This window comes from Peromyscus maniculatus, chromosome 14 (assembly GCF_049852395.1).
Source record: "Peromyscus maniculatus bairdii isolate BWxNUB_F1_BW_parent chromosome 14, HU_Pman_BW_mat_3.1, whole genome shotgun sequence".
In the NCBI taxonomy this organism is placed as follows: domain Eukaryota; kingdom Metazoa; phylum Chordata; class Mammalia; order Rodentia; family Cricetidae; genus Peromyscus; species Peromyscus maniculatus.
The window spans coordinates 49,239,022-49,265,993 of NC_134865.1; the positions used below are offsets into that span (position 1 = coordinate 49,239,022).

General features: G+C 47.1%; 1 protein-coding gene and 1 long non-coding RNA gene across 14 annotated transcripts in view; both read right to left on the bottom strand.

Annotated features, from left to right (window-relative positions):
• Nucleotides 1-26,300, bottom strand: part of Max (MYC associated factor X) — a 44,086-nt gene extending 17,786 nt beyond the window's left edge. The window contains exons 1-6 of one of the 13 annotated variants that reach the window (XR_442643.4): nt 26,001-26,295; nt 25,296-25,322; nt 17,129-17,236; nt 2,712-2,835; nt 2,136-2,236; nt 13-1,489 (exon numbers count right to left, since the gene is read on the bottom strand). Coding sequence is in view for 10 of the 13 variants with exons in the window: in XM_006973136.4 (XP_006973198.1) it covers nt 1,302-1,489; nt 2,712-2,835; nt 17,129-17,236; nt 25,296-25,322; nt 26,001-26,036 (483 nt within the window). In the remaining 3 variants the exon portion in view is untranslated. The other 12 variants (XR_442642.4, XR_013044384.1, XM_006973136.4 and 9 more) reach the window with 12 other exon arrangements.
• On the bottom strand, nt 13,236-17,122 carry LOC143268452 (uncharacterized). Its single transcript, XR_013044385.1, has 2 exons — nt 14,796-17,122; nt 13,236-14,765 (listed from the first exon to the last, which is right to left on the bottom strand). It is a non-coding gene; the product is annotated as an uncharacterized LOC143268452 (long non-coding RNA).
• Nucleotides 26,301-26,972: the final 672 nt, after the last annotated feature.

The following is a 26,972-nucleotide window of genomic DNA, read 5'->3' on the forward strand; positions in this document are numbered from 1 at the left end:
ACCACTACCAACAAGGATAAAATAAGTTTTTTATTTATATTCTTATAGTAAAGGGGAAGCCTTAACTTGCAAGACAATTCTTGGGCAGTATGTACAACATACTTTTTATTTCCATGGAATGGAGTCAAACACCGACTGAGACTACGGAGTATACACTAGCAATCAGCAAATGCCGGCAACAGAGTGGGCAAAGGACAGAGAAATGGAGCCCGAAGACAGGAAACCCTTCACTGGGATCTGCTGACCACAGCCAGAGCCAGGGCTGGATCACACAGTGGCGACAAGTTCCAGGACTGGAGTCAAGGAGGGCAGGGAGGCTGTGCTGGGCTGTGGGTTTAGTACCAGGTAAGTCGCTCTTGGTATTTACATACAAAATAGTTGGCTCTGTTTCTTAGAAATACACACAGGAGGAAATGAAGATTTGATCATTGCTTTATGAATCTGTCGCTTTACAATATCGACATCATCAGAAATAGGGGCATTTCATTCAGATTCAAATTTCAGTAGCAGGAAATAAATATCAAAACATCATCACTGGCCCTTAATACAAAACCTCTACCCCACCTAAGACTCCCTCCCTGTCCCACCCACAAATAACCACCCCACCACTCCCAGGAGGGAGGCCGGCTCACTGCTGCCATCTCCTGTACATACCAGTGTCACGTGACCCTCTGTAAGGCTGGCTCTGCAGACTTAAGCAACTGAAGAGTGAAACATGCCAAGGACTCTGCCAATCTGTCCCCGCTTTCCTTTACACCAGACTCTCCAAGAATCTGGTCTCTCAACAGGAGTGACAGCTTTCCCAAAAAACAATCCTTACAGGAGAGGGGCTTAATTCTCATTCCTCCAATCTGGTCATCTTGTCAAAGTAGAGCAGTTCGAGATTCACAAAGTCCACCAAACAGAGGTCAGGGACTGGGAGGGAGGGCCTAGCGGGCCAGGCGTCCTCCAGGCACACACTCTGAGGGCTGGAGGAGCTGGGGGCGTGGGCAGGACACCATGTACTCAGAGGTCTGGCCGGCTGTCTGTCCTCCACAGAAAGAGCTGCCAAGTTAGGGTGTTTTGGTTTAAAATTTCTGGTGGGGACAGGAACCCCTGAAGGGAATACATTTAAAAATAGTGGACACAGGGATGGGATGAGAGCTGTTGTCCAAGAGCGTCTATGCAAAAACAAGAATTAATAAAGAGGAAAGGAAAATACAGAGTCTTTCGATGGTTTTGAGGGTTCTAACGATGAACTGAGAGGAGGAGGAGGAGACGATGGAGATGACAGTTTTTATTGCTGGCCTGCCCCGCATGGCTTAGCTGGCCTCCATCCGGAGTTTCTTCCTGCTCTGGGGCTCTTCTGGCTCGGACTCTGAGCTGGAGTCTGAACCCCCATCGAAGGCAGAGATGGTGCCGCCCTTGGCGTTGGTGTAGAGGCTGCTGTCTGAGGAGGGGTAGCTGGTCTGCAGCTGGGCACTTGACCTTGCCTTCTCCAGTGCACGGACTAAAAGGCAACCAAGGGAGCATGTTACCACCTTCTGGAGATCCGGAGAAACCAAGTCTCAGACTCAGGGTCCAGCCTGTTCTTCCTAAGGGTTTGCTTGCTGGCCCCCAGGGCACAGGGTGGCTCAGAAATCATTCCCTTCTGGTGGCTGTTCCCCCTTTTCCTTTCCCAGCTGGGCTTGGGGGCCCAGCACACATGGCCAGCCACTCTGCCACACCACCCTGAAGAGAAGGCTTGTGATGAGACACCGTCCTGCCATGGACCCAGCAGAGACCAGAGCAAGCGTCCCCTGTTGGATGGAGCAACGCAACGACAGAGGAGAAGCGAGCCTAGCAATGCCAGGCTCCATGAAGGTGTGACGGCCCGATGACAGCAGGAAAGGATGACAAAATAGACTGGGTCAGAGAAAACTTTGGGCCTGGCTCTCATGAACAAAATCCACTTGGAATGACAAGCTGGACACTTGGAAGCAAGTCACCAATACACACAAAATACCTGGGCTTTTCAACAGACACCCCTACATGCAGGCTGCTTGGCCCATCATCCAACCCACTGCCGCCGCCCGCTGCCCATCCCTTGGTTCAGCTCAGCTTGAGCCTGGAGGATCAACCCTTCATGTTATTTAGTTTATGTGAGATGTTCTAACCCAGGCGGTTACTTGCATTTCCTTTTACTTGCATCTTCCATGAGGGAGGAAGAGAAGTGAATTCCCCAGGAACAAAGAACTTGATCAGCTCTCGCTTTCCCCTGTGGTTGTAGGAAAAGGCGGGTGTGAGCATTGGAGAACAGCAGGGCCTGGCCCATAGGCTGCCCTGATTGGACTACTATTGACAAGGGGAGGGCTCACTGTCCCTGAACTCCTGGAGACTCTGGTACTTACATGGCACATTCTACTCCAGGGACCTCAAAGCTCTGTTCAGAAACCTGATACCAGGTGTGACCCTTACTGTAGGCAGAGCACCTGAGCCCCAAGGCAGGGAGAGATCAGGCCAGAAAAGATACAAGCCTTTGGATGTTCAACTCCCTAGCTCCTCCATCTCCTCACTGGAGGGTCTGGTCCTTCCTCAGGATGGCTCTAACACTCAACTTCGAAGGCCCGTGGAGCAGGGCTGAGGATGCTTCTGAGGCATGGTCCTCTGGCTCTGACAGAAGGCCCAGGTGTGAAAGCCCCAGCCTGGCCGGGCACAGCAGGGCCAGTCGCCCCATGAGCGCGGCTGCTCACCTTGTTGCTCCAGAAGAGCATTCTGCCGCTTGAGGTCATCAATGTCTTGCTGGTGCGTGTGGTTTTTCCTTCGCATATACTGGATGTACTCTGTTGCTTTGTCTAGGATTTGGGCCCGGGATGCCTGTTGCAATATGAGAAAAAACACGGGACAAAATAAAGACCAGGCCTGAGTAGCGGGAGAACCATGTCTTTCTCTGGCAACAGCATGAGAAGAAAGAAAAAGGCTGAAAACAGGAGGTTGGGCAAGATGGAAAAGGCTGAGGAAAGAGGAAGGGCTAGCTATAGCCTTTACCCAAGGTGTCACGTGATTCCCAAACTTACCTACACAGATCTCAGCTCGAACAGGAAGCCTAGACTCAGAGATCCCCACTGGCTTTTTAAAAAGCCCCAGCTAGACTGTGGCCGGCCTGGGCTTACAGTCTGTCCGACTGAACTTGTATCCCTCCATCTCCTCTGGACCTTTTTCTGATAGCTTTGGTTTAGGACAGGGTTTTAAGGTCAGGCAGGCCTCCCAAGCTGTTGGGATTACAGCCATGAGTCAAACTCTTAACCCTTTGGCTCTTTAAAGTCTTCAGCTTGCCCATGACTGAGCCAGGCCAGCCTTGACCTTGACCTCACTACGTAGCTGAGTCTGCCACTTCAGGCTTTCCCTTTTAAGTGCTGGGCTAATTACTCCCAGTTTATGTGGTGCTAGGAATAAACCCAGGGCTTTGTACATTCTAGACCCGGCTCGACTCCATCAGGAATCAAAACACAAAGAAAACTCAGGCCACATTCACTCTGCTAGGGCCTGGCTACAGGATGACAAGATCATGGCTGGCTTGGAATAAAGGTGGGCACATCTTTTTCCATCACGTCTTAGACTTCACCCACCCTCAGACTGAACAAGGCTCCTGCTGTATCACCATTTTTGTCTCCTGTCTGAAGAGACTGCCATGAAAGCTGTAGGTACTGGATGTCAACACAGGAAGGACATGTAATTGGGCCATCCCAGGAAACAGCCACACCTCTACGATTACAGTAGGCAATCTGGGCCTGGCCCATCAGGGGAACAAGCAATAAAGAAGTCAATAAAATGGGTAACAGGTTACTGTTTACTGTGCCCCTAGAATCAGAGTCTTGGGAAGACTCCCCGCATGGCACAAAGTCAAGCTGAAGGCCAGGCAGCACAGGAGCCTGAGTCTAGCATTCGCTCCAGAGGCTGAGTATTAGGCGAGCTTTGCACAGGTCTGCATTACACCCCAGTGCTCCAAAACCACCCAAAAACAACAGGAAGGGGAAGCAAAGAACACACCAAGACTCAAGCTGGGAAACCTGAATTTACTCCTACTAAATCCTAATGAAAACGGACAGACTAACTTGGGATAGGTGAGGTGAGCTGTGCAAGGCCTGCACTTTACCAGTCCTCGAAAACACTATCATTTCCAGGCTTGCCTCCCCTTCAAGGTGATCTGCTCAAGAGGAAATCATTCATATTCCATCAATCATTTTTATCTGCTAAGAGTTATGTGCAAGGCAGACACTGGAGAAACAATGTATTAGTCATGGCTTCTCTGCCCATAAGCTTATTTACTGTCTCGTGGAGAAGATAAGTAGTATCTATATGCAGACAAGCACAGGCAGTGATGACGAGTGTAACCTGACTAGCAGATTACAAATGTCATTGAAAAGCAGCTTCTGGCTAGGGAGACAACCCACCATGTGCTAGACACTGGCCTTAGCCCTGCACAGGCCCCAACACCTCCACATGAAGTAGTGAGCTCTGCATTAAACCAAGGTAGAGCTTTTGAGAGGAGGTCAGAGCAGCCCAAGGACCCGTGGAGAGGTAAGCTAGGTGTGTTCCTTTAACTGAGGGTCAGCCTGTGTAGGAGGAAGGAGGTGATCCAGCAACAGACACTTCAGTGGGTCTCATTTCTTTAAAGAGGACATAGCTGGCAAAACGGGGAGGGACCACCAATTAGTAAGAACTAATTAAAATACCTTGTCTCTTTGACAGAACTGTAAGTGAAACTGCCAAGCAGGGAATGGCAGGTTGCAGGGCAGGGATTCAGGAGACAGAGCTGTCTTACCTATTTGGACCCACAGACATTCCTGTCCCAGACTAGAAATTCTTTAGCCTCTCTACCACTGACAAGTCCTTATGTATACTTACACCTCAGTCTCATTCACTGAGCCCAGCTCTGCCTTGAAACTGATCTTCCTGACTCTGTCTCCCAAGTGCTGGGATCCTAAGTATGCCAATCTCTTTTGAAGTTGCCTTTTTTAAAGCTGTTTTCTAACAGTTCCCAGAAGGCAGCGTTAGTTCTTAAACACATGTGTGCATCTGGGACAAGGGGAGAAGGCAGTCTGAAAACGAGAGCACTCACAGATGGCTAGGGTCGACTGCTGCTGAGCAGCAATCTGCACAGGCCGGTGTGCTCCCAGTTTCCCTTTCAGAACCAGAACCAGAACCAGGAGAGCAGCATCAGGAGAAAAGTGAGTGGTAAACACAGCAAGCCAGAAGAGGGAACATGGTCCTCTAGGTGACAGCAGTTCTCACTACAGGGCAGCTTTCAGTGAAGACTAAATTATAAAGGCCCAAAACAGCGCTTTGGGAACAGGAGGTCCCTAAAGAAGGCTGGTCTGTTTTTGTTCATTTAATTAAGAAAACATTTTTGAGATAGGGTCTCACTACTGGTTGTCCTGGAACTCACTCTGTAGACCAGGCTGGCCTCAAACTCGAGATCTACCCGCTTCTGCCTCCTGAGTGCTGGGATTAAAGGCATGCCACAGCACACCTGACTGACTGGTCTATTTTAAATCTAAACCCAGTGTTCAAGGCTTCCCTAAAGCTAAATACAACTCAACCCTTCCTCTAGCCCCTGTAAGCTAGAAGCAGGAGTGATCTGGGTCACATAAGCAGGGTGCCCTTGGCCAATCAACAATTCCAGAAAAATGGTCCGGTTCACTTTATTTTGTTGTTTCCAGGATGCTCAAACAGTATAAAAATATAAAAAATAAAATAAAAAATAAAAAACAAAACCAAAAAAAACCCCTACAAGACAGAATGCCACAAAATATGAAATTTACATCCACTCCAGGAGAGAAAACAAAGGTTAAAGTCAGAAAATGCTAGATTCATCTGCAATCTACACACCTCTTTTCCCACCACACAAGACTACATGAACAGCCACAACTGTATGGCATGGGCAGGGCCCTCCTGGCCTTTATGAGTCCATAGTACTCAGACAATAAACATGAAGGGCCTGGGATTTGTGGCCTGGACTCCAGAATGGCTCTAGGCTTTCAGTTTCTGTTTTCTGAAAAGGCTCTCAGTCAGCTGAGTCAACTGACAATGGTCACAGGAGCCCTGTGACCGACCACACAGAGCACGCTAAGTCAACGAGCCCACACAGCACACTGCCTTAGTAAGCACCCAAATCATTTTTTTCTGTTTAGTTTTTAATGTTTAAAAAGCACCAATTCTGCCTTTCCAAGTAGAAATGGCTCTTCTGAATAGTTTGGACAGAGCCCTTGGACAGGAGGGATCGTGGCTGAAGGGACTAAAGTGGTGGCTATGGATATATAAATAGCAACATGGAGAGGCACAGAATAGATGCCGGGCAGCCTTGCCAGTTCTTGTTGCAAATCCATCTCAAACACAGGAGTAAGAATAACCAGTACAGCAGAGAAACAGCAGCGGCTCACACTGAGTGCTAGCTGCCAGTACTACGTACCCCACACAACCTCCCTGCAAGGAGACTTACCCCTTGTTAGTTAGCCTGAAGGCAATATCAGGACGTGAACCCAAGTCTCGGATACACTCCTGTTTAGGAACAGAGGGGCTGCAGCACTAACTTAAAAGACAACCGAACTGCACAGACAGGGTTGTCATGGAGAGGAAGCGAAGGTGAGGACAGCTTCGGGAGAGCCACTGATGTGCCTGCGGGGCAGCCCGGAAACCCTCGTGAAGGTGCTTTCCTCCAAGTAGAATGCACACGGGCGCAGGCCTGGGCTGAAAAGCAATGGCTGAAGACTAGTCTTTCTGGTTAAAAAGTAAGAGGAGAAACACAATAGGCAGTCATAACCACCACCGGCTTGGAAGAGTAGCAGCACCAGAGAACACAGCTGTCCACAGGTGAGACCTGACCGGCTCCCAGCAGAGAAGAAATGCTGGTGAGGAAGAGCCTGCAGATGATGCGAGCAAGATGGCAGGAAACAACCCTGCGACAGGGCAGGGGTGGGAGGGTCGGCTCCCGCAGTGCGCTGCCTTCACCGCCTCTCGACAACCCGGGGGGGACGGGATGCGACGGGATGCACAAGGCACAATGGAGAAGACTCCAGGTTTGTAGACTCCAGGGGCCTGAGGGGAAGGCAGGCCAATCCATCCTCTAGAGGTACACCCCTTTCTCAGAAAACAGCTAACCTACCCACGTTTCTCGGCAAAAATCTACATTTCACATAAGAACTCAAAGCCTTCAAAGCAGCTGATTCTAGTTAGAATCCTAAGGCTTCGTATGATTCCAGAGGTTCATCAACACAGCCACGGCAAGGTTACTAAGTCCTAGTTAAAGCAGTGGCTCCCCAGTCTCCACACAGGGCCGGTGCAGATCTCACATGGAAGAACAGAACACCAAACGCTCTTCCTCTAGAGGCCACTCCCCACCCCCACACAACACACTCTAGTCCTCAGTCTTACCAGACCTACTTGTTTCTGTATAAAAAGCCAAACTGGTTTAAACAATAGGACGTGGGAGGCAAGGTGGAGCACAGTAGCCCCAGATCATCAGCATCAGGAGCACCTCTGCCCTTCCCTGGGGGCCTAAGGCCAGGAGCTTCCTAGTCCGTGCTTCTCACAGCCAGATGCTGGCTGGGCATGGTGGCCATTACAGCTGCTGTAATCCCAGTATCTGGGAGGCTGAGGAAGGAGGATGGCCCTGGAGAGGTGTAAGTGGGGGAGAAGGCAGGCAAGTCCGGTGCACATTTCTGTTGAATAAGCAGCCACTTTCTGCAAATGGAAACCAGCAAATCTGCGAAACAAATGTGGGCCCCTTTAAACCAGTTCACTCCAAAATGGAACCATCAGTGGTAGCAAGGGCAGCTGAAGGCTGGGAAGTTCCCTAAGGGCTTCAAGCTTCCAGGCCCGCGGCAGGCCTGGCTGACTGCAGAGCAGACGCAGAGATGACAGACCCTTGCAAGACTTTGGTTTAAGGGTCAAGAATTATTTTTCAAACCTCATGGGCTTAATTGTGACACTGGGATCCTGAAGGTGTGGCACTTCCCATCAAACTTTGTCCATGAAGAGCAAGTCCAACTCCTAGTTCCCTGAAGAGGAAATAGGTCTGGTGAATGAACATATGGGAAAGTATTTACTTTCAAAGGTAAGAAACAAAAATGTAAAAGTAATTACTAGTTTCTGCCTCACTTAGTCATCCTCTGAGAGGCAGAAACAAACAAAAGGAAACCCAGTGACGGCGAAGTTGAGACAGTCAAACTCTAGGGAAGACTCCAAGATGTGCAATGAGAGAATGAGATGCAGACAGTCATCCTGGAGGCGCCCTGGCAGAAGAGCAGAGCCGTGGCGACTAGCCTCCAGCCAGCTCCTGAGAAGGGATTCTGTATACAGAATGGCCACACACATCATGCTCTTCATTGCTACTTTAGTTAAACATTTTAAAAAGTGTGCAAAACCCAAACTGCTAACAGAAATACTCCTCATCACTAAACGTGAGTGACACATCGTTTGCAGAAAAAGCAATGGCAAGTGCCTACAAGGAGGGCAGACTAGAGTGCACAGACCCACACCCAGTCCCTTGCTTCTTAGACTATCAGCTCTATGCATTAGGGGCTGCGAGTTCTCACCTAGCCCAGGATAGCCTCAAACCCACTTAGTAGCTGAGGCTGACCTTGAACTTCATCTCCCAAGTGCTGGGATTATAGGTGTGCACCACCATACCTGGTCAGCCAATGCTGGGGGTGGGCCCCAGGGCTTCAAGCATACTAGGCAAGCCCTCCATCAATGGAGCCTCATCTACAGCCTCTGGGCTGAAAATGAAATAATAGCTTTGGTGAGAAGAAAAAAGGAGGGAAGTCTGACATTTGCTTTAAGGTAGTGACCATTTTCTGTCACATTCAACTGGAGGATAACACAGGGAGTCGAGTGTACCCCAGTACCAGTGTCATCCCACATGAGCCACAGGCTAACGGACACTTGGAGGTGAACGGCTGAACTGCAGTGACCACAATGTAAAAAAATAAAAATAAAAATAATGATAATGATAATAATAATATATATAAAATATTTTATTCTTAGTAAAATAAATAAAAAATAAATAGGGACTGGGCATGGTGGGATACCCCTGTAATCCCAACACTCTGAAGGTTGGAGGCAGGAGGATCAGGAGTTCAAGTCTACTCTCAACTATACAGTCTAAGGCCAGCTTGACTACCTGTGACCCTGTCCCAAAAAAAACAAACAAACAAAAACCCAAAATACAGCTGGGCGGCTGTGGCACGCACGCCTTTAATCCCAGCACTTGGGAAGCAGAGCCAGGTGGATCTCTATGAATTTGAGGCCAGCCTGGTCTACAGAGTGAGATCCGGGACAGGCACCAAAACTACACAGAGAATCACACACACCCCTCAAAGCCAAAAACCAAAACACCTTCCTCTCTCTAAAACAGAAAAAAAAGGCAGTGCAACCACAAAATAGTATTAAATTTTCAATAATTTTAAATATGGAAATTACCTCTCCCATTCCTGCCCTCTACCCTTTCAAATTCATGGCCTCTTCTATAGATTCTGCTGTTCCCACGTCTCACCTCACAGTCTAGGATTACAGATGTGGGTCCAAACTCAGGCCTCAAGCTTGCACTGCCGATTTACCCATGGGCCCAACCCCTAGCCCTCTATAAAGTTAACTGTATTCACAGTAAGCTCTGTTTAGATATATTTGTGGTTCACATTAGATGTCTACCAGACAGTACCGACTATCAAAGAACCTTAGGAAAAGGGGAAGCTGTAGCTGTGTTAGAGAAAAAGGCAGATCTCTTTTCTTTCCATTTTTCTGAAGGTTTAGCAATTTTGTTCAAAGACAAAAAAGAAAAGATAATGTTAAAGGGAAGGTCTAGATCAGTCTTTACCTTTCTCAATCTCGAGAAACAGAGAATGTTAGTAAGTCCCCTGCTCCTCCTCAGGGAAAGCATCACCCCAGGCTCTATGGAGCCAATGGAATTAAAGAACAAGAGAAGTGTTTAAGAGAGAGGATGGAGGTGGAGACTGGCAAGAGCGGAATGCAGGCAGGAGGTAATGCCTGGACACAGCCTGGAGTCAGACCTTAGCTGGACCCTGAGGCTAGAGTCTGACCTGAGGAGGACTTCAGGAAGCTGACAATGGCATTTTGGGACAAACAGAGGAAGCAAACACTCTTCCATGATACTAGGAGGACTGCTAAGAGAAAAGAAGCAAGCAAGGCTGAGTCCTTACCTGACTGGTCCACTAGAAGACCTTGGAGGTCAGACACAGAACTAGTTTATGAGAACTGAGCAGAAGCAGCAGAAGCTGACACTTGCTAAATTGGAGTTTGGCTAATAAGTAATGAGGTAAAATGGACAGGGCTATGGTTTGTAATCCATTTCAAAGACAATCTTCCAACAGCCCAGAAGTGATGTACTGAAGGAGTTGCCTGCCCTCAGGGAGTCCACAGGAAAGAGGCATCTCCCAGATGCTATATAACCAGGGCAGACACAGGGCCTCCACTAGGCCTCAGAGACAGGCTCCCTGCCTTGGTGGTCTAAGGAAGGCACAGCTCTGGCAACAGTCAGCAAAACACCAGGCAAACACAAATATTGCCAAGATGACAGTGGGGTGGAGTATTTGCCAAGAACCATCATGTGCTTTGCCATAACAAAACTCTTTGCCTTAAAACACACCTGCCTTTTTAAGGACACCATACTTTACTGGGAGTGAAACAGATCAGCTCTGTCTCTGAAATGTTGTTAGATGTTACCCTCTTTCCCTGCAAGAGAGCTAGACCCTCAAGAGCAGACACTACCTATTTGGTCTCTCCACTTCTACAGCACTCACAGGGTCTCACTCACATGAGGGTCTTTAATGGGCTGTGCAAACCGCTGGTTTCCGAACTCTCACTACAACCACAGACGGACGACCTGTCACGTGCTGGACCTGTGATGTCACGTGCTGGACCTGTGATGTCACGTGCTGGACCTGTGATGTCACGTGCTGGACCTGTGATGGCGTGCAGCTCCCACACTCTCACACCCAAGTCAAGAAACTCGGAGCTGAGTGCTGACTAGGAAAATCCCCTTCAGACAGGCTTTCATGTAGCCCAGAGTGACCTCAAACTCGGTAGATAGCCAAGGATGCCCTTGCTCTCCTGAGCCTCTTGCCTTCGCCTCCTAATCACTGTGATTACAGGCATGTAGCACCATGCCTGGCAAAATCCTGGGTTTAAATGCTGCGTGCAAGGTTAGATTCTTTCCATGCATATCTATCAGGAAGAAACCCACAGCATGATTGCCTGAGAGAACACTACAGACAATAAACAGGCATTTAAGAAGCAACTTTAAAATGTGAAAAATCCCTATAAACTGCTGCCCAGCTGCAAATGGCAAAGGTAAAAGCAACCTTCTATTGCTATTGTTGACCATGATAAGCGAAGATGAGTGGCTAAACTTTCTTAACTGATACTGGGGTTAATTTATGGGCTAGAGGATAGAGTTTTACTCTCATAAAGACAGTGATGGGCTGTCGACAAGGTCTTGCCTCCTACTACCAATCAACAGTGAGCTCAGGGCCTGTGAATCACTGAGTAACATACTCCCTAGAACCCACCTAAAGATTATTAAAACAAATAACTTCTATCAAGAGAAGTAACGTCTTTTCTTGATAGCTGATGTCACTCGCATTTTGTCATGCTGGCTGACTGGCCCTAACTTCATCCCATCTTTCCCAGTGAGCTCCAGCTCCAGTTGAAAACTACGAGAGAAAATCAAGAAACACCTTCAAACAACCGAATAGGAAGGTCCACCCCCAAACCCAGGACTGAAGACAAATCTAAATAGATCACGGACTGGAATGATCTACTCTCTGGGGCTGAGTGGAGAGATGTGATGTCAGAAAGAATACTTGAAGTGACCCTCAACTCTGCATTTCGGTCAACCCCAATAAATCACTTTGAGTATTTTCACAGTAACTCCCGTGTGACACACTGCTAAGATCAATGGATCCTTCTCAAGAGAGCTCCTAAGAAATGACAAGATTGAAGTATTTGAGATTTCCTTTGTTGTTTTCTTTCACAATTCACACACACATATAATCAATTTGGAGCGTATTTCCCCCATTACCTTCTCCATCTCTTCCAATGAATCTCTCTATTCCCAAAACCTTCCTCCTTCACTTGCGTGTGCATACGTGTCCGTCTGCCCGTCCTACTGCATTTAACTAAGGTTGCTAGCGCGAGTAGGGGGAGATTTTGTTTGCTTGAGATAGGTCACGGCTAGCCTAACAGGCTTTAGACCTGTGGCAGTCTTCCTGCCCCAGCTTTAGTGATGGGATTACAGGTGTGTACAACTCTACCTGGCTTGATTTCTTTAAAATACCCTTAGATACTTATCCTCCAGCACTGTGGTAAGATGGAACTCGGCAGTCCTGTTCTATTTCTTGTTCTGGGACAGACTGGGGTCATGACCTTAGCAGCCTCCTCATCTCTGATAACAGCAGGAGCACCAACAGTGAGTGCCCAATGACATGTGTGTTTCAGACAGGGTCTCACACAGCCAGGCTGGCTTAACTCAATACTCAAGGACCCTAAACCTCTGCTCCTCCTCTATCTCCTTAGTACTGGGGTTACGGGTGTTCAACACCACCCCCAGCTTACTGGCCTTTTCTTTCTTTTTTATTTTCTTGTGTATGTATGAGAGAGAGATTCCCTAGAACTAGAGTTGTAAGAGGTTGTGAGCCATTATGTGGGTGTTGGGAACTGAACCTAGGTCCCTGAAAGAGCAGCATGTACTCTTAACTACTGAGCCATCTCTCCAGTCCCTCGGCTTCGTAACAAAAGAGTGAATATTCTTTCACAGAGGGTAGGAGGAACTAGCAAAGTCTCACGCTATAGCCTAGGCCAACCCTGAACTCATAGTCATCCTCCTGCTTCAAAGTCCCAAGTGCTATGATTATAGAAATGAGGAAAGATGGGTATTCTTTATGATGCTCTCTTTCTCTGTCAGACACTAGAAACAAGGAGTAAATGGGGTTTGTGTCTTACATGATGAAACATTTGTGTCATTCCAATACCGAGGACGCTGAGGCAGGAATAATGTCACAAATAAATTCCATGTCAACCAAGGCCACCTAGGGGCTTACAAGCCTCAGTTACAACAAACAGAGGAATAAATAATGTGCTAGACGGAGTGGCACACACTTGTAGGCTTAGTGACCGAGAAGCGGAAGCAGAATTATGAGTTCTGATCAAGCTACACAGCAGAAGTCCACACCAGATTTGAAAAAGACCATTTTTTTCTCCCCCACTCCCTAGTTTTTTGGTTAAGATCCAATTTAATCAATGTCAATTTTTCTTTATTAAAAACAAACAAACAAACAAAACAATAAAAAACCAAGCAGAGGCAGGAGGACTTGGTGAGTTCAAGGCCAGCCTGGTATATATAGTGAGTTCTAGGACAGCCGGGGCTACATGGTGAGTCCCTGCCTCACAAATAAACAAACAAAAATAAGAACAAAGAAAAATGTTATATATGTACATAACACACCTATGATCAAACTCATTCCTTTGTATATTTAAAGACACACACAAGGCCAGGCTTGGTGGAGAAAGCCTTTAGTCCCAGCACTTGGGAGGCAGAGGTAGGCAGATCTCTCTCAAGTTCAAAGCCAGCCTGGTTTATATAGTGAGTTCTTTAACAGCTAGGACTACATAATGAGACCCTGTCTCACAAAACTAAACCCCCACCAAAAAAACCAAAAAATCATATTCATGTGAAACAAGATCAAAATCACTCACTCACTCAATCAATCAATCTCAGCATCTGGGAGCCTGAAGCAGGAATATTACCATGAATTCAAACCAGCTTGAGAGCCACAGAATGAAACTTTATTTCACAAAAACAAACAAACAAACAAACAACAATTCTAAAAAAGGCTTGGCTGGACACATATCACACAATCCTGATGTTAACTATGGAGTCACCTGGAACATAACCATGCGGACATCGAAGGAGACTCGGATCAAAGCTTTCCCTTCAACAATCTGAGCTAGGCTCTCTAAAACTCACATGGAACAGTCATTTCACGACTACTTACATAATGTCACAACTTTAACCATTGCAATTCAAATCAAGAATGAGTCAATTTCCTTTGGTTCCAATACCACATTTTAAGAAGAAAATTGCAATATGTAATGAGAAGTCAGTCTGAAAGACCAAGGGGTTCAGGAAGTTGTGGCTCCCTGCACCTGTGAAACTGTTGGCAGACAGAAGACTAATGAAAAGTCACGCCCTTCACAAGGGAAGAGGCTGGGTTCAGCCAAAGTTAAGAGCAAGCAGGACAAGGACTCTGAAATAAGAACAGCAGCTAATAAACTGTCAGACAATCTGCTTCTCTTCCCCCTTTATAAAAAAGACTAAGCCGGGGCACTCAAGAGGCAGAGGCAGGAGATGAGGAATTCTAGGTCAGCCAGGCCAGCTGAAGATACAAGAAACCTAGTCCCAACAAACAAGCAAACACACAAGTAAGTTACAATGCAGGACCTGGTGCCACCCTCTCAAGCATTCGCGTTTCCTCAACTGGCCTCTGAATGATCCTTAGACCCTGACTCAGAGCTGCTGTTACACTCACCTTCCTCCTGCCTGCGATGCCTAGCACCAGACAGATGGACAGCTCTTCACTTCCATGAAATCTGCTCAAAAGCCATCTTGCCAGTGAGATCTGTCTGTCCCGATTCAAGTTCCACCATCCCTTCCACTTTAATTCCCTCCATAGTGCACGGTGCACACATTCTCACACTGACTGACTGACTGACTGACTGACTCTCTCTCTCTCTCTCTTTCTCTCTCTACACACACACACACACACACACACACACACACACACACACACACACACACACACACACACGAAGCCCTAGCTAGCCAGGAACTTGCTATGCAGTCCAGGCAGGACTCAAAAAGATCCACCTGCCCGTGACCTTCCAACCTTCCAAGCGCTGTGATTAAAGGCGTTTGCCAGTTTGCCTAGCCAGTACTCTTATTTCAGTGACTTCTTAATTTCTATCATTTCCTTGCTAGAATAAAAGACTGGTCTTGTTATTTCTTGCTAAGAACAGTGGCTGGTATGGACAGACCCTCAACAAATGTTTGCTGAATGGAGGAAGCGAAAGGGCCACAAATGGCAAACTACTCCATGTGTAAGCTACCAAATCCAAACCTCCAACTTCCGGGAAGGACAGGAAGCAATAGGATTAGTATAATAAACTGTAAGGACGTAAGCAAGAATGTACTAGCAAGGTAAGACAGGCTGTATAAGGAAGAGATACACTTGTGGCTTGTGACCTGCTTTCAGTACGCCTCAGAATCGTCGGACGGCTTGTTCCGAGTGCGTGTTCCCAGGCTCCCCTCCAGGAAGTTCATTTAGTTTGGATGTAGGTGGTTCGTGGCCTACCCCTTGAGAAACACATCCTCAGTATCTCATTACACACAAGGCTTAGATCAAGGCGGCTCTTGCCCATGTAGCTCACCGAAATGCTGTTAGTGGACACCGTCAGTGGTATACAGAATGAGCACCAACAGGTCAGACATGAAAAGAGATAATCTTTTGCACAAAGGGTGCGTCTCTACAGTCATCAAGATTTCCTGTGGTGCTCAGTGTTATACTCAGGAATGCTGCTATTCCGGTAAGTACCTCGGCCATTAAATCAAGTACACACTAAGTGGGCTTAACCCACAGCAGATCTGGTTTTGTAACACTGTATTCACATGGCCTATTCCTGTCTTCACTTAAGCTTCAACTTACTCCGTATCTCAACCACACAGAAGGCCACATCATAGACAAAATATAAAGCAGAGCTTTTCAACCTTCTTTAAACATGAAAACTTTAATCTTAGATAACCAAACAAATTCAGGACCCACACCACAGAACTAAAGCAGTAAAACCACTTCAAGTACACCTATGAGTAAAGACTGATTTTATTAAAACAGTGTTTCTTCAGCCAGGTATAGGAGCACATGCCTATAATTCCAACAGGCACAAGAGGCTGAATCCTTAGTTCAGGATAGTATGGCTATACAGTGAGACTCTTTCAAACAAACAAGCCAACCAAGTGTGCTTGTGGACGCTTACATTCCCAGCACTTACTTGGGAGATGATGCAGGAGCATCATAAGTTCAAGGACATCCTTAGCTATAAAGGCACTTCTAGGCTAGCCTAGGCTATGTGAGACCTTGTCTCAAAAAAATAAATAATTGTTTTTCTTTTTTTTTTCAGTGTTGGGGATCACCCACAGGGCCTACACACAGTAAGTAGGCATTCCACTGTGGAGCTCTGCCCCCCTTAACATTACATCAATAACCCTCACACAATACAAGTATTCTCCCCAGTTTACCATCTACTCCATGGAAGGGCTGCAGAAAGCAGCCTGCTACACAGTGTCAAGGGTGGAACTCACTGTGCAAACAAATGTTTTCTCCATATTCCAAGGAATGACCTAACCCATAGGCTTTTGCTCAAAGCTTTTGTTTCTTGAAGATAGAAACAGCTGGCTCCTGCCTCTCCAGGGAAAAGAGCAGTTTCTAAAGGCCTTTAGGGAGGATGAGAATGATTTTTACTTCTTTCATATGAACATGTCTCCTAACTCTTGTTCCATAGCTTACAGAGCTCTTTACACATCTTGGGAGAGTAGCTGCCAGGGCTGGAAATCACTGGTGCCCAGGCAGGTTCACAGCCCTGCCAGCAAGTGTTCATTTACACTAAGTACTAATGCTGAACTGCACAAGAGAAATTCCCACGGAGGTTTAGGGAATCACTGGCCTGGGGAATCTTTAGTGATCACAAACTAATTATGGACCAAGTCATATACTACAGTATATAGTTATAATGTCATGAATGACTAATTTATTTGCCTAGCATATACAAGGTCCTGGGTTCAATCCCCAGCACCAAAGAAAAAAGTAATTAATTACATGTACCTCCAACTTTGAAAGACCACTTTTAGGGATGTCTCACAAACAGCTCTATTACAACTGATGTTGTTTTTGCTAAAGATAATAACAACTGAGATGTGTGGTACTCTTCCAAAGAATCAAAACATAAGACAGCCCATGCCACCTGATTCTTATTTCTTCACAGAAGGGAGGGGGTGTCCTGGTTAAGTTCCAGAGCCAACTGGCTTTGTCAACAGACTCACCTTCTCTCCTTGGAGTGATGGGACTGAGTCCCGCAAACTGTGAAAGCTGTCTTTGATGTGGTCCCTACGTTTTCGTTCCAGTGCATTATGATGAGCCCGTTTGTCAGCCTAGGAGAATGAAGAAAGAGCATGTTAGGAATGCCACTCCTTTTACAGGTGGATGTGGTGAAGCCTGGAAGTGTATGCAGTCAGCGCTGTCCCTGGCAAGTGGACTGGGAAAATTTGCAGCGTGAGGTGGACAGTTAGGAGTCTCCAGAATTAGGCTCTGTTAAGGAGGGAGAAAGGGGTGAGCAAGGCTTGCAACAGGAACATCCAAAGTAGCACGGTGGATCCAGCTCATGCACAAGTAAAACCAAAGTTATTCAAGGGGACAAAGTATGACTCTCCTGCAAGTGTCCCCGACCTACGTGATGGAGCAGCTGCCAGTCTGTGGTTGCATGTCACTAAAGAAAGCTCCAGTGGGCACCTTCATAAGATACAGTTACTCTACCATGAGACTTGGGGGATGCTTCTGTCCACATGAAACCCACCATACCATGCTCTGCTCTGACACCTCCCTGCTAAAAGTCACTATCACACCTCCTCATCAAGTCATACAAGAAAGCTTCAAACCTCTGGAAAACTGAGATGCACCTGAGGTTATTATGTCATAGCCGACAGATGTGCCAACTGCATTTGGGCTTCCTCTCACAGGGGTGGGGCCAGAGGCACTTCTTGGGCAGCAGACCTTCTGACACCTGCATGCTCTTTCTTCGTCAATGCCCTCAGGCACCTGCAGCAGGGCAGGCCCATTTGGCACTTTCCTAAATACCCTCCTCACCAGCCTTTAACCTTTCCTGCTTGGAATTATAAACAGTCAGCTGGCGAGGCTCTGGACTGCCAACCAATCAGGAAGGGGAAGGCAGTAGCACAGTGCTGGAGAGCCCTGCCAAAGAGCTCCATCTCCTTCTACACAGAAGACAAGGGCCTACTTGAGCAAGAACTTCCCCACCTCTACATCAGGAATTCCAGAAGTCCTCTCCTGAGCATTTACCCTGACTAGAGCAGGCTGTGCTGAGCGAGCCTAAAGAGTCTGTCTCTACATTAAAAAGTGACCTGGCTAGTAAGCCCAGACAGAGGGCCCGGAATTTTGAAAATGCAACAACCAACATAAACTTGGTCTAACAATGTCACTTCCAATGAATCCTTGTACTAGAAAAGATGGGGAGACAGAAATCAGACAAGAGCCATGAGAAGAAAAGGACTTGAAATTCTTCTGCTATCAAATTCTAAAAGTCTGTGACTCCCTCCAAGGGAAGTGCCTGGAGCCTTTGTGGACTGTTTTCCTCCTGATTTCTCAGAGGCCTCACCTCCAGTTCTATTAAATGGGTACACGTTTCCATCCCAGCCACGGTCCAGAAGATGGAGCACAAGCTGGGAAGATTTCTAAACTTATCCCTTCTTCCACCTCAGTTCACTGTGAAGCAGAGTATTTTCTCCACTAGTTATACAGAAAATTGAATGAGCGCTCTGGAACGACAATCAAGCTTGGAAAACGAGGTAACTTGGGAGTAGCGGCACTATGTCCATATCACACAACACAAGGACCAGACACCCAGAGCTGTCCTCGAAGAGCAGTGTAAGCTAGCTTGAAGGAACTACACACCAATGCCCAGGTAAACTGGCCTGCCACAACAGCTGAGGATGCAAGAGATCCAGGACCGATATTTGGCAAACACTAGCCCCCTGGTGTTTGCTCTATAATTTCCAAGATGGTCTATTTACATGCAAACCAATTGCTCAGCTTTGGTCTGCAGCAGCAGCCCAAGACACTCCTGTCTACTAAATCACTCTGACTCCTGGCCCTCCTCCCAGCCTAAGAGCTGTGCACAGAAGCAGGGACACCAGTTACCCACAATGCCTCTTGTTGATACAAATAAAATCCTAATTGTCTGTTTTCTTTCTGGAAGAACCCTGAAAGTCTCTAGCAGTTAGAACTAAGTTGGACTTGGTTTCCTGTGGACCTGTGCTGTAAGCAAGCAGCTAAGTTTACCCTAACTCACCATCACCCCCAAGATACACCACCCCTCCCATCTGCCAAGCACTGAAAGGACTCAGACGGACAACAAGTCTTTTGGTTGGAGGACTGTAGTGAACTTGGCTGTAGACCACGAGCAGAAATCTCGGCTTCTCATCTGGGGAGTCAGCCAAGTTAGAAGTTGGCTCAGCTAGGAAAGGCAGCAGGCCACTGCCTGGTAGAAAGCCTGGGCTGGGGACTGTTGTTCTCCAAGCAGTGGATGGAATTTCTGTGGCGGTTCCAGACCCAATTTAACTAGCAGAACGGTGGAATCTTAGACCAATCCCCCGTGCCATGTCTACCCCTTAGCTGTTATGCCTGAACAGAGAGAGCCGCAAGGATGGATTTGTTTTTCCTCTTTCCCAAGCCTCATTTGCAAGCACACGTGAAAAACATGCGGAACTCACATGCCTGATTCCAGGCAACTCTGAATTAAGTGGCATTTCTAGTGCTTACAGAGCATAGGAAAACTTGACACACCTTCACACAGGCTGAGAGTTCTCCCTGGAAAGTATTTCTAAGCTGCAGATGAGGAGGATACCTCTAGCCTTGCATGATGGGCCAGTGGGCAGGCTTTAAGACTGCCTTGTTAGCCATCTTCTCTTGTGACAGATCTTTCCCAAAAGGCTAAGATTTCAGAATTGAAAAAGAAAAGCCTCTCAGCTTAAGGTACTGACAGAGCTCCTCCCCTGAGCTGTCTTTTTAAAGCAGCACAGCAATTACTGTAGTGGAGCAAACAAAGCAGCTCAGATGAGGCACCTTCTCTCGCCTGTACCGAGAAGTGTCTGGTCATGCACACTGGGACCAGCGTGCCATTGTGGAGTAGGAAGTCACAGAGGTCTTCTTGGGCTACGCCACAGGTTCCTAAATGACTCCCCTATCCACCCTCTAGGAGCAGTTTCTGTCCTAATGGAAGCACCAGGGTCTCTGTGGTTCCAGAGAGAGGTCCACGGGTGCTCACCAGGAACTGCAGTACCAAATCGCTTCTGGCTTTGAGGTCTATGCCAAGGTTTTTACTCAGTCTCAGTTTTAGTTCCACCAAACTTTTCCACGCTGGCAGACAGAAACAAACTCTTCACCTATAATTTGTCCACTTCTCACACTAATGAGCACATGTATCTGAGTGCTGCTCAATGTTGAAAGCAAGCCTTTTCTTAGTCGCTAAACTGGCAGGACACAGAAGCTAAGGAGACCTGTTCAGAATTGAGGAACTCTCTCAAGAGCATTTCCTTTCCACTTATTGCACAGACTGTATCTACATTCACGGCATCTCACTAGTCAACAGCCTGTTTCCTGCAAGACCTAACATGGAGAAAGAAGTGTCGTACCATAAAAGGATGTACAAGGTTCCCCAGAATGACATTCTTGTAAGCTACCTGACACCTACCTAACTTCCACATAGAGGGAATCTCAATGCCAATGTAGAAAACCCTCTATGCAGAGGGAATCTGTGTCATCCTTAGTGGGCATTCAGTATATTTAGCTTAAGAAATGTAAAGGCTGCACTTTAGAAGGAGTCACTTGTGATTATCAGCTAGCCTTACTGAAACACTGAAAAACACAAAGCTTCCAAATTCTCATAGAGTATATGTATAACTTCTGATGGATACGAATCTGATCAACTAAAACAATTTCTAAGCATCTTGAAAGTGCTCATTTAACGAACACAAAATTGTAACACAAGACAACTGGCGACTGAGCCGAGCTAAACTAAAGTCTCCAGCAGGCAGGCAGGCCCTGCAGTCTTTCCAGACTCTCCCGTCTGAAGCCCACGTCGGTATACATTTCTGTGATCCACAATAAAAATACCCGTTTTTGAGGTCTCTCCCATCTTTTGGTTCCTGAAAGAACTTGGGAACACTACAACCCACACCTGCCATTACACTACCCACTTAAGAGGAAGGGGGTCTTGGTTAGGACATTAATTGAACGTCAAATTGAAGTCAGGCTTGACAGCTCACACTTGTAATCCCCACACTTGAGAGGCTGAGGCAGGAGAATCACTGCAGATTGGAGGCCAGGCTTCACAGCAAAACCCCATAACCCCCCTACCCCAAATGAAGACCAAATAAGATTCTTTGATCAATTCTTTTATCCTATCAGCCTCTTGATAAAACAAGACAACTTTTAAAACTTAACATCACCTTTTCCTTTTCCAGGCACACACAGGAAGGAAGCCTACTGCTTCCGTCACCAGAGCCAACACTCTAAGCAGAAACAAATATGCATCTTGCAGCTCTCCTGCCGTGCGGCTGTTCCCAGGTAAGACACACAAGTTTCCTCAACTCCAGCCTCCAAAGTGGGCAACTCTCTCCCTCCCAAGTACACTTCAACCTCTAAAGAAGCAAAGAGCTGGGAAGTTACAAATACCTTAAACCAGAAAGGTCTAGAAGTGGACACACAAACCTATTTTAAACCAGTCAGTCGGCAAGTGTTGTAACTGCCACATGCTGAGTTCATCAGATGTGAAGGACAAAACATAGAGAAAGGCCTCAGGTTGACCAAGTCAGTAACCCTACATTTCACATATACTTTCACTCTTTCCCAGGGAAATTTCCCAAACAGAAATAAAGCAAAAGGAACCACTTGTATAAAATAACCACCAAAGAAACTTATTTTTAAAATACAACTTATTCTCTTTAAAAAACAAAACGAAACACCAGTGAGATTCTGCAATTGCCAAACTCAGTAGTTAGTGTTTAGGGTTACTTCCTCTAAGAGCTCACTCACTGTTCACTGGAGAGGCTGCTTCCGTGTGGAGGGCATCGTCACAGCAGTTTCACTTTCTGTTACCCTCCCTCCTTACTAATAGTGAGCTCAATGCCTGCACTTCTCACGAGGCTTAAGATACTGTAGTGATGTTACAAAATACGGTCATCGTTTCGTGTTAGGACCCACAGGACATTTTCCAAATAACGTGGGTTTTTTTGGTCAGGGTCTCACTCTGTAACTCAGCTCAAACTCACAGCAATCCTCCTGTCTCAATGTCCTGAGTGTTGGGATTACAGGTGTGAACTTGGGCTTCAAGTAACTTTTTAAAAGTTCTTCTGCAGCCCTAAATAGTTGTCCAGAGTCCACATCTTCTTTTTTCTTTTTAATGTTTGTCCAAAGACAAAACTTAATAGCTTTCCCCATTTTAAAAAAATGTATTTATTATTTACACTAAATTTCAATAAGCAAATAGATGTATTCACAGGGATGGGGGAGGGATCCATGTTTCCACCCCATTTGTGATAACTGTTTAATATACTGTGTCTATAATATACTGTGTCTATACCTGCTTTTTCTGTCTATGCTATCATGATAAACTTGTACCAGATAAATCTCAACAAGTATATCAAATTAAAACAAAGAGTCTCAAAGTCCTTGGTTCAATCCCCAGCAACAATGAAAATTTCACTGTCTATGTCCCAAAATGAAGGAAAAAATCCTAAGCACCTTAACAAAAAAAAAAAAAAAAAGAAAGAAAGAAAGAAAAGTAAAACCATCTAGACAAAGCAAGATCAACCTCATGGGAATGGAGGTATTTTGTAAATTAATTTACATCACCACCCAGATGGACACTTTAAAAAGCAGAAGACCTACAATAACTCCTTATCATAAAGTAAGAAAACTTAGCTCTCATTAAAAAGCAAATCTAATTCCAACTCAAGGATGATTCTTGAAAACAAGCCTTACCAATCCTCACCCTCTAAATCTGATCAAGCCCTGGAGCAGACCTTAAAACTGGAGACTTGGAGGAGGAAAAGAAACTGCTTTTTTTGTTCTGGTTTTGGAGGAACAGGCTCAAATGAAAACTACCAAGTCCATACTTCTAAGAATAACAAACAGTACCCAGGCATGGTGGTGCACACATTTAATCCCAGCACTTGGGAAACTGAGGTAGGTGGATCTCTGAGTTCAAGGCCATACTGAACTTCATACTGCATCTCTCTCTCAAAGGAAAAACAAGAAAAACAAAAAACAAAGAAACAGTAGCTGAAAAACAAAACAAAAAAGGGAATTGACTTTCAGTAGAGGTATATGTAATGCTTCATAAAGAAATAAAACATTTCTTCAGTGAGGATCTCTCAGAACAGTCCTTGAGACCTCTGCCATAAGTGCACTCAGTCAGAATCAATTGGTTCTAGTTGATGATGCTCAGGCAATCTGTACAATCTCTGATCCTCTAATGAAGAACCTGTTTTCACCCTTGATTACTAAAGTCCTACAGCAGAGCTATCAAAGTGGTACCCTGCAAACTTGTTTTTTCACAACTAGGGAGTAAACTCAAGGCCTCCTGAAAGCTAAGTGTCCTACCGAGCTGCATTCCCTAGCAAGAGACAAAGGTAGAGAGGGTTCTTGTTTGTTTGAGACAGAATCTCATTCTGTAGTCCAGGCTGGCCTAAAAACCAGAGCAAGCCTTCTGCCAAAGCCTCCTAAGCACTGAGCTTACAGTACTGGATACAACCCTGGCTTCTTTTTTGGTTTTGGTGTTTTTTTTGTTTTTTTTTGTTTTTTTTTTTGTATGTTGAGGCAGGGTCTCAATAAATTGCTGAAACAGGCTTGAACTTTTAATCTTTCTACCTCAGCATCCCGAGGAAGGGAGTTTACAGGCCTGGGCAACCAAGCCTAACTTCATCCAGCAAATTCTTTATAAGCCCCCAAACAGCTGTTCCATATATCATTTAAAAATCAAATAACCAGGAGCTAAAGAGAGAGCTTAGAGATAGCCTAGTGGGTATAGGTGTTGAGGCCAAACCTGATGATGCCAGGTTCAACCCCCCAGACCCACATGTTGGAAGGAGAGAACCCGCTCCCCCAAGTTGTCCTCTGACCTTTACATGTGAGCCATGGCATGCACAGGATCACATACACACATTAAATAAATGAATGTAATTTAAAACATTCAGTTAAGTAGGCTGAGGTTATAGCTCCACACAGAGGCGTTGCCTGGCATGCTGAGGGCCCTGAGTTCAACTCCCAGAACAGCCAAAAATTACATGCATACAGATGCACCAGAAAAATAACAATCTGTTTCTAGCATTTTAACATTTCTCTTGAAGTAGGAAGATCCAGGGAGTATGGCTCAGTGGTAAAGGTCTAACCCCAGCCCTGAGACAACAATAAGATCTGGCACCACTGAACTCACTCTCATATAACAAGCTGCCGACTTTTTAGAAGGGGCACAGGTTCCTCAGTACTCCAGGCCTTCCCTCTTCCCTTGACAATCCATTACCTAATCCCCACAGGCAAATGCATGTAAGACCCTCCCTCTACACCGCTCTTACCATTCCCAATTATCATTCATCGTCGTCTCTGATTTGGATTATTCTGAGTCTATTCTTTTTCTCTCTTCCTAATCTATACCCACGTACTGCTAAGCCTCAGACTCCAAAGACAAAAGATGCTGTCAACTCAAATCCACAGAAACACCTACGACAACATTAACATCAAAACCCTAACGAAGAAGTTACTGATAACACTACATGGACTCAGCCATCGCCTTTCAGCAAACCTGTCTCTTACAATGCCACTTCTCAACAATTTTTTTTCTTCTCAAATGGGAAGTCGGACCACAAGAAGCTGTGACACTTTCAGGATTTAACATCTGGCTCCTCTCTATTTCCACTTTGTTGTTGTTATTGTTGAGAACACCATGCTTTTCTAGACTGTAAGGGTCTGCGGCAGTCACACGACTTTGGCTAAAGGCGATTATTATTGTGCCTGGAGCTTCACACAACTATGAAGACACTGCTTAAGGCTTACTTGTTCCTACATAAACCGGACCAGTTTGCTCTGAAATGAACCTTACTTCCGAATGCGCTTTCGTTTCTCACAGGCCTGAGCTGCATCCTTCACTGAACACTCCAGAACAACCGAGTCTGTGGCACGGGGCTCACTCTCACTCGCCTACCTACTCACTAGAATCTACCACCTGAGAATCCAGAATCATAGGATTTGCAGCGCCCCCCCCAACCTCCAACCCCAGCTGACTCCACCTCACCTTAGCGGTTAAGAGGAGAGTTTACAAGAATATTAAAAGTAAAGAACGATCTCTTTTTCTCTCTGACTCCAAAAAGGACCAAAACTGAACGGAAATGAAAATGAAATGGAGAGTAGGAGACGTACCGCAGATTGAAACCTCGGTTGCTCTTCCTGGAATAAGAGAGAAAAAAAAAATAGAAAATATAGAAGTTATTTTTACACTTCGCATTCAATAATAAGAAAGAAAATGCCGGCGGCGGAGGAAGCAGCGGGTGGGGAGTCAGCCCGACACCCCTCCCTCCCTCTTTCCCCTCCACTCTCTCCAGCGGGATCCGGCAGCCTAGTGGGGGTCCCAGGCGCCGCCCCTCCTTCTGGGATCCGAACCGGACAAGAGGGGTCCGGAGCATACCGTCTGCTCTCCCCGGATCCCCCTCGGGCGTCAGAGTACTCCCAGTCCCCTCACCCCCAGGATCAACGGGTCACGGGAGGAGGGGGACCGTGGACCCAAAGAAGCAGGTCCTGAGCGCTGGTCTCCTTGCCCAGGATCCGGACGGATAATGGGATCCCCAGCCGGGGAGAGTGGAGAGGGAGGCCTCGGCACCCTCCTCCACGGGAGGAGGCGGGGGTCCCAGAGGCCGCGTGTCTGCTCCCACCTTCAGTCCCAGGAGGCCTCTCCGGACAGGACTGGAGGGGAGCGAGCCCGGAGCGCGACGCAGGCGGTCCCGGCCCCGGGGGAAGGGGACGGAGGCGGCGGCGACCCGGCCCCCTCCCGCCGACGCCCCGCTGAGAGCCCCGGCCGCTGTCCCCGCCTGACAACCCGCACGGAAAGGAAGAAGCCCCGGGACTCACGTCGCTCTCCACCTCGATGTCATCGTTATCGCTCATTTCCTACGGCCCAGGGAGCGGCCACTGCAGCGGCGGCCGGGGAAGGGAGGGGTAGAGGGAAGGGGGAAGTCACCGACAACAACAAGCCGAGTGCCCCCACGCACGCACTCACTCACTCACTCGCTCCCTCACTCACTCACTCACACACACACACTCACACACACACACAACACGGGCAACAACCACCTCACTGCAGCACCGGATCAACGGCGGCACGCACGCCCGGTCGGCCCCCTGACACGTGACCGGGATCTCCGCGCCGGGGTAGCCGAGACTTGTAGTCCTCGAGCGGCTGATGGGCAGGTCGGGGAGCGCCGGAGAAACTACAAATCCCATCAGGAAGCGCACACAATCGTCCCCGGCCCCGCTTGTTGACAGAGCGCAGGGCGCCTGCGCGCCGGGTGGTGGCTGCGAGAAGTGGCGCGGTGCTTCCCGGGAGATGTAGTCCAGGGACCGCGAGTTGTCAGGAGGTTTTCCTCCCCAGGCGGCGGAGAGGCTGCTGGGAAGACAGGACACGTGGAGGGAGCTGGGCTTCTGGAGCCGGCCACAGTCTGAGTTCTGGGCGCCTGGCCCAAGGGATTGGGTGGAGGCTCTGGGGGAGAAGCTAGCTGCCAAAATAACACTGTCTCTTCTTGGCTAGACTGCTTTTACATTGTCTTGTTTAATGCTTGAGTCGCTCCACTTGCGCCCTGGGGCGTAACCCTCCCGGGAAGGAATCACGCTGCTGCTGACCAGGGGGCGCGGTCGGGATGCCCACGCGGACTCTTGGGATCTGTTTTGGGGGTGTTAAGAGGCATTACGGGACAAGCTAAAGGACCGGACTTGCTGGGGTATCCTTAGTCTCAAGAATCTTGCTTTCATTTGTCCCAGAAGACAGTCCTTACTCACCTCGAATGTTTACAAAACCTCACGTAGGTGGAGGTAAAAAGTAAAACC